The following is a 7457-nucleotide window of genomic DNA, read 5'->3' on the forward strand; positions in this document are numbered from 1 at the left end:
GCCTTTACCTGCCCTGCCAGCTCTGCCTCACTGCGTGGCCTTTCCTGCACTGCACGAAGGGGTGCCTGTTCAGCGCTAGCTTGGGAATCGAGCTGTGTCTGTGCTTGCATTCATCTGTGGGGCTGCCCCTGCCTTGGGCTCTTCTGGTGAAGCAGAAGCTGGGCAGATGCCAGCACAGCACTGCCTGGGAAAGCAAAGGATCTTGGGGTGAAAGCACACTACTCCCTCATTATCAGGGTGTTTCAGCACACTTGTGGCTGGCACAGGTTAGTTAGAGCCCATATAACCAGGCTGCTGTGCAGCTGGTAGCTTAAAAAAAAAAAAGAGGCTGTGAGGGTTGGTAATGCCACTCAGAGTATCATGTTTCAGGAACACAAGGAACTAGGTATTTCAATGCAGTACGGTTTCACTTGGAAACAAATCCATAAAGCACACTTTGAGGATCATAATCTTTTTAAGAAGGCTTTGCCAAATTGTTGTACGACTGCAGCTCTGGAAAGGCTAGAGGCATAGAGTACCAGTTTTTCAGGGCAGCAGAATGAAAACTGACAGACTATGCTGTACTTGAAAGTACTAAAATGGCTTCCTGTAGTGAAATGTAACACAGATGATGATTTAAACCATTCTACTAATAATGCTGGAAAGTTATCCAGCTACATAATCTGTACTGCTCAACTCTATAGTAAGCTTAAACAGTGGATTGTCATGATTAATTCAGTTTTTAATTATTTTGTTGTGATTTATATTCATTTTCTTAGCATCTGTTAATAAAGTCTGTCTGCTTGATACAAATATCCCCGTGTCAGTGAAAGCTCCAAGGACTGGAGAGATAATCTGTTGCTTTCCTTTCTGCAGTGTACCATGTCTCTCAAGGATCAGCTCATCCACAATGTCCACAAGGAGGAGCATGGCCATGCCCACAATAAGATCAGTGTGGTTGGTGTGGGTGCAGTCGGAATGGCTTGTGCCATCAGCGTCCTGATGAGGGTAAGTGTCAAGCTGGGGATCAAGCAGCACAGTTTGGACTACTTGAGACCTAAAAAGAAGGACAGAAAGTAATCTGCCTTATTAGACTAATTGAGCTAGCACATGATGAACTTTTGGTTGTACATTTCTTGATTTTCGGGCCTGAAATGAAGAAGTTAACTTCAGCAATTTCCTGTCAATAGCTTGTTGTTCTTCTAAACCAAGTTTTCCTTAGTATCTGACACAACATACTCTAACTTAGTCAATGGTGAATGCAGCTCTGAAATTCCAGATGCCCTTTTAAGTAGGAGCCCTTTAACACTCCAAGCATACAGGCAGACAAAATGGCTTAATTCTTAGTCTGAAGCAAAAAAGATGGAGTGATGGAACAGTTCTTTGCCGTGGGAACTGCAAAAAGTGGTCCTAGGCACTCTGCAATGCAGAAATCATTGAAAATGCTACAATAACACTAGGATTATTTAACTCTAAAATAGCTAGTCTGTGAACAACTACTAAGTTATTCTTTGTCAATGTCCTGCTAAATTGTGCAACTATTCCATGCAGAATGCGGATATGGAAAGTATATAACTAATTCAAAGGGGATATCCCAGGAGACTAACTTAAATACCTGTCTTGGGAGCTAGTGAAGTGAGAGATGTGAACAGAATTGCTGAAATGGATCGCTGCTTCTAAAAGAATTGTAACTTCATTTTTCAAACTGAGTTCTTTGTTTAGAAATAAACTTACTTTTTAATCTTGGTCTCACACAGGACTTGGCTGATGAACTTGCCCTTGTTGATGTTGTCGAGGACAAGCTGAGAGGAGAGATGCTAGATCTCCAGCATGGCAGCCTCTTCCTTAGAACACCAAAGATTACTTCTGGGAAAGGCAAGTAGTTGGCTCCAATGTACTTGCAAATGGAGATAAGCGCATCAGATCTCAAACTGGTCATCCAAGTCTAGCACTGAGCCTGCCATCCTAATCATAAGAAGGGGAGCTGATTTCATTTCTGTTCCTACAGAAATAGTACTCGGCTGACATTGCTTCATACACCTTGTTAAAGGCCATCCAACTAATACGTTCAGTATAGAAAGATGAATTGAAGTACTTGTGGACCTCTGAGAATTGTTTCACAGGCAGTTAGCCTCTGAATGCATTACTGCTTGCTTGTCAGCTGTAAGTGTCTGACAGCTTGCAGTTTAGTGGTGGCTTGGCTGGGGCAAGTAGCAGCCATCTCATACCCCAGTAAATACTCAGCTCCAGTGTCCACAGGTGATGGATTATGAAAGCAGAGCATTCCTCCTTCTTCTACACTCTTCTACACAACACTTGCACTGGAGGGCATCCCGACAGCTACCCTATATCTACCTATGGCTGAGAAGTATGGAATACCATTGCTTAAGTTCTGCATGTTAAGATATTGACTTGCCTTTAAGGCTGCTGCCTGTGGCAACAGGCCACAGTTTTAAAAAAGAATTTTCTACTTTCTGTAGAAGCAAAGTCTAGAGTAACAATTACCGTTGAAGTTTCAGCAACCTCAAGCTTGTGAATTTTAGTTATCAATGCTAAAAAGCAATTGAACTCCTGTCCTGAACCATGTGTACAGGTCATTTGATACAGCCTTTTGTCTGCAGATTACAGTGTGACCGCCCACTCCAAGCTGGTTATTGTCACTGCTGGTGCCCGTCAGCAGGAAGGAGAAAGCCGCCTTAACTTGGTGCAGCGCAATGTGAATATCTTCAAATTCATCATTCCCAATGTTGTGAAGTACAGTCCTGACTGCAAGCTGCTTATTGTCTCAAATCCAGGTTTGTCTTGTTTTGCCTTGGCAAGAGGATTTGGCTTAGAGAAGAGCGTTTTCTTCAGTAAGGTGGTCAGTATATTAACATGACCAAGCACAGGCTTTTGGAAAGTGCTTATGCCAAATAAGCACATAGCAAGAAGTGTCATTGTCCTTTCCACACTCAGCAAGCTGGTTCTCTGAGAAGTAAACCAGGTTCCTTCCAATTTGGGTCTTTGGTTGCAAGTGATCTTTAGCAGAGGACACAGTACGGGGCACTGTTAACTGTATGCATAGCATAAACAGCCTCTTAATTTTGTCTTTTTATAAACAGTCATCATGTTAGCCTGGTGATGGGCATGACTTCATTCTCTATTCCACCCAACTAGCATGCAGATAAAAACCCTTACAGATGAACAGAAGATACCACCCTAATTATCAAACTTGATGACTGGCACTTATCCTCCCTGTTCTACTTACAGTGGATATTTTGACCTACGTGGCCTGGAAGATCAGTGGCTTTCCTAAACACCGTGTTATTGGTAGTGGCTGCAACCTGGATTCTGCTCGTTTCCGCCACCTCATGGGAGAAAGACTGGGCATCCATCCTCTGAGCTGCCATGGGTGGATTGTCGGAGAGCATGGAGATTCCAGTGGTAAGGGTGAAATCTGGCTATTACAGTTTTTTCTTTCTATACTTTGTTTTCAAGAAACCATTTGTGAAGGCTACAGCAAAACTTTGCTCAGAAAGCTTTTGCACTGCAGCAGCTTAAGAATGCAAGTCCTGCTTTAAGTCTTCTGCAGCACAGAGTAACCCTAGATGATCTATATTTGACCTGAGCTATGCTGCTTGGAAAAGGTCATTACTGTAACCTAAGGAGGCTAAAAATTTCTACGCTAAGTTGTTCCCATAACTCTCCAAAAAGCAAACTGAGGAAGCAAGAGGGTACAGTTCTCTGCAAGGGACTCCCAAAGATCTGCAGTAGATCTACCGGTAGTCAAATCAGTTGTCTTTACTGGCATCACTCTATTCCTTGAACTATATTTAGGAATAGAACTGCAGAGTCGAGTCTAGATGAGGACAGGAGAGAGCAATGTTCTCCTCATTTAGCCTGCACTTCCTCTAGCAACAGCAGAGCAGCACTGTCTGTTTCCTGACACCCAATAGGATGCATTTGGAATCAATTTTTATTTTGAGAAACTGCTGCAAAGTACAGTGTTACTGTCAATTTGGTTCATGTTGTTTAGGAGTTTTGCTTTCATAATGGTACATTAAAACCCTGCAATGTCACATATAGGAGCATAAAATCACTTCATGTTCTTAGCTCACAATTTAGATTAAATATAGTATGACCTATGAGACCAAAGCCACTTCTAAATCTGTAACATGTGCCATAGATTAATCTAATTAGTTCCTATCTTAACTGTTAACTTGAGGAAGATAAAACTAAGTCTTATGTTTGCAAGATTCTTCATCTTGTGAGGCAATTAATCTCTGTGCAATTCTCAGTACCTGTCTGGAGTGGAGTGAATGTTGCTGGCGTCTCCCTGAAGGCTCTTCATCCAGAGTTGGGAACCGATGCAGACAAGGAACACTGGAAGGAAGTTCATAAGCAGGTGGTGGACAGGTAAATACTGATTTCCTTATTTTTTTTGAATGTGAGGACTAATGATGAACTACATCATCTCTAAACTGCATTATTTATATCAGGTTTAGTAAGCGGCCCAAAACAAATGTCAAGGTACAGAAACAATACAACTCGGAATAATGTTTTAAGAACTAGTGTAAATTTGGCAGAGCTAATTTTTCATTGTTAGTGAGCTTTAAATAAGGAAAGTGTTTTAGCTTCAAAACTTCCAGTGTTAGTGAGGGGCGTAGTATAGACCTGTTCATGTCAGTCCTGTCCACTGATCAGTGAAGCTTCTGATCTCTCTAGATTAAGGCACCTCCAACGTGCCTTTCCTACAAACATTCAGATGAAGCTACTTGTTTTTTTAATGAGTGATTTTTACTCTGCAGTGCCTATGAGGTCATCAAACTGAAGGGGTACACATCATGGGCTATTGGCCTTTCTGTGGCAGATCTAGCTGAAACTATTATGAAGAACTTAAGAAGAGTGCACCCAATCTCTACAGTTGTTAAGGTGAGCAGCCCTTTTTGCCAACTTTGTCTTAACTGAGAACAGGGGTAACATTCTAGTTCAGTTTGTTAAACTTAGTTCAGTTTTCCATATTAGAATACTCTGTAAAACACGTACACAAGGCCTATCCTAACTAACTATTCTTACCTACTTTTCAGGGCATGCATGGAATCAAAGAAGATGTCTTCCTAAGTGTTCCTTGTGTACTGGGCAATAATGGCATCACTGATGTGGTGAAGATGATCCTAAAACCTGAAGAGGAGGAGAAATTAAGGAAGAGTGCAGATACACTCTGGGGAATCCAGAAGGAACTACAGTTTTAAGCCTGTTCAAGCAGTTCAGTGTTTGCAGTTTAACAGGTTTAGTGGTTTGTCTTAATGTTGCACTTTCCAAGTAGGTCAAATCCTTCAATGTATGTATCTCAACTAGAACATAAAAAATAAAATCTGAACAAAGGAGTTTCCTAAAGGTGGCGTTAGGAAACTATTCTAGGATTTTCCCCATGCTCAGACACTTGTGTTCTTAGCCAGAGCTAGAGAGAACCTAGTCTTGTACAGTGAAGTGGTGACATAAATCCAGCATTCAAAGCAGCACTGCCTAGAAACCCCTTTGCCTTTTCCTCATCTTGTTTAAACCTTGGCTCAGAACAATAAGTAACTAGCAACTTACACAACGTGAAACCAAAGACTATTTTCTTGCAGTTAAAGGATTGTTAAACCAATTGACAAGCCTTCTCTGCCAGCTGAATAGCTTGAATAGTTCACTGTTGGTTGGTCCAAATATATTTTCCTAAAACTGCTTTGGAATTTTTGTGTATACTTTTTTTAGAGAACCTTATTTTTGTGTACTGTATCAGACTAGTTGTAAGTTTATCTCCAAAGCATGTTTAAAAAAGTGTTCCAAGTTCCTGTATGCAACAAGACAGCAACTGTTCACCTGTAGTACCAGCTCCAACACCAAATAAACCATCAACTGTTATGTCTCCTCAGTTTTCTTTATATAGCTTTCAGCTTTCTCTACACTATAGCTCCACTTAAAATCAGTAGTGATTTTATCACATATATTCCTTCACTCACACTAATGCAAACCTCACCTTTGTAAAAAATCTTGCGTATGAAGCTAATCTGTTGTCAGTTCCAAATACTTTGTAAACTTTTATAACACTAGACTTCTGAGTTAAGAGTGCAGAAAAAAAGTACCAAGAGAAGTACTTAAATGCTTGGGACTTAAACTTGGTTGCCTTATTAGTGCAAAGAAACTGTTGATGTTATTGATAAATTATCTGAGAAAATAGATGTAACAAAGGAAATGTTTTCCTTACATGCATGCTGAACAACAGGTAGGAAAATGTCTCTCCACAGTGAGTACATGACATCCATTAAAAAGTCAACCTGCTGCCAAGTACAGCAAATTATCTCCTCTGGAATAGCAACCATGTATAGTAACAGCGAGCAGTGTTACTCTGCAAAGCCCACAGTATGGTAGATGAAGAAGAATAAAGTGTCTTAGCAATATATGAGAAAAAAAATACCTCCTTATAACAAAGAGGGAAAGGCCTTATTCTTTTTCCTAACATTAGGACATGGCATGTAACAGGAATAGAAACACCACCTGGTTCACTCAAGTGTAGACTTCTATATGGACTGCAGCTGGTGATGCTCCTCAGAACAAAGTATTTCAGAATAAGCTGAAACAGGCTGTGAAGCAAAGTCAGTAACTAAGGAAAAGCTGTAGCTATTGTACTGCTTTCTCTTCAACCTAAATGATCAGAACAGCACCTGGAATGAGAGCACACAGCAACAGCAATTATGAGCACCTGTTTTATGCATACAGCAGGAAGATGGTATGAAGCCCTATTCAAAGTTTTTAGAAGATCCACAACCTTTTTCAGATCCAACTGTAACATGAAAAGCCTTAAGAAAGACCCAGCTTTGAGCTGCACTGATTATTGCATTCAAACCATGAAATTTTGGTTTTCAAGCTAGCTTTGCCAAGGCAGCCTGTGGGTCTTAATTTACAAAAACAAATGGAGGAGGAGAGCAGCATGCTGCTGGGAGGCAGTAAGAGCAGCACCACGTATCCGTATAGCACTCCAAGGTGAGTGATGCTCTCCCTCACAACCTACCCTCTTCTGCAGCGTGTGTTGGGTTTAACCATGAGGCTTCTCACTGTGGGCTCCCAGAACCTCTGCCTCTCATGGCATGATGGTGCACAGCATTATCAGCCTCACAGGCAGTGCAAATGTAGAGGCCCTTCTGTTTTTCCTAGCATTTTCTACAGGAAAAAAAAAATGCAACACACAGCAAGGCTTAAGGTACTGTAAGATACAGTCCACGATGACCATGATCTGATGGCAGTCAATATAGCAGCTAGGTCAAACAGCAGGGCCTCAAAATTCAATGTTTCCAGCTTTCATTAGTCACAAGAGAGCTGTTACACCAAACGTGAATTATTCTAGTTCAGGACACTGAAGTATCTTCCAAATCTCAAAAGTAAAACAAAAGAATGGTTCAGCTGACACTCCATAAGTCAGGCCTGTTTGTAAAGAAAGTACATTGTACACAATTCTA

General features: G+C 41.1%; 1 protein-coding gene and 1 long non-coding RNA gene across 3 annotated transcripts in view; one reads left to right on the top strand and one right to left on the bottom strand.

Annotated features, from left to right (window-relative positions):
- Positions 1-846, bottom strand: part of LOC308196339 — a 45670-nt gene extending 44824 nt beyond the window's left edge. The window contains exon 1 of the long non-coding RNA XR_013952144.1: positions 9-846. This is a non-coding gene — a long non-coding RNA (uncharacterized lncRNA). The remainder of the gene's footprint in view (positions 1-8) is intronic.
- LOC308196333 (L-lactate dehydrogenase A chain) overlaps positions 1-5865 on the top strand; it is a 93184-nt gene extending 87319 nt beyond the window's left edge. Inside the window, exons 2-8 of one of the 2 annotated variants that reach the window (XM_080595215.1) lie at positions 855-987; positions 1737-1854; positions 2601-2774; positions 3229-3402; positions 4257-4374; positions 4767-4890; positions 5046-5865. In XM_080595215.1, the coding sequence (XP_080451341.1) occupies positions 862-987; positions 1737-1854; positions 2601-2774; positions 3229-3402; positions 4257-4374; positions 4767-4890; positions 5046-5210 (999 nt within the window). In that variant the 5' untranslated portion in view covers positions 855-861 and the 3' untranslated portion in view covers positions 5211-5865. The remainder of the gene's footprint in view (positions 1-854; positions 988-1736; positions 1855-2600; positions 2775-3228; positions 3403-4256; positions 4375-4766; positions 4891-5045) is intronic. The other variant, XM_080595216.1, reaches the window with a different exon arrangement.
- Positions 5866-7457: the final 1592 nt, after the last annotated feature.

The sequence above is a fragment of the Anser brachyrhynchus genome (assembly GCF_964034855.1).
Source record: "Anser brachyrhynchus genome assembly, chromosome: 5".
Taxonomy (NCBI): Eukaryota; Metazoa; Chordata; class Aves; order Anseriformes; family Anatidae; genus Anser; species Anser brachyrhynchus.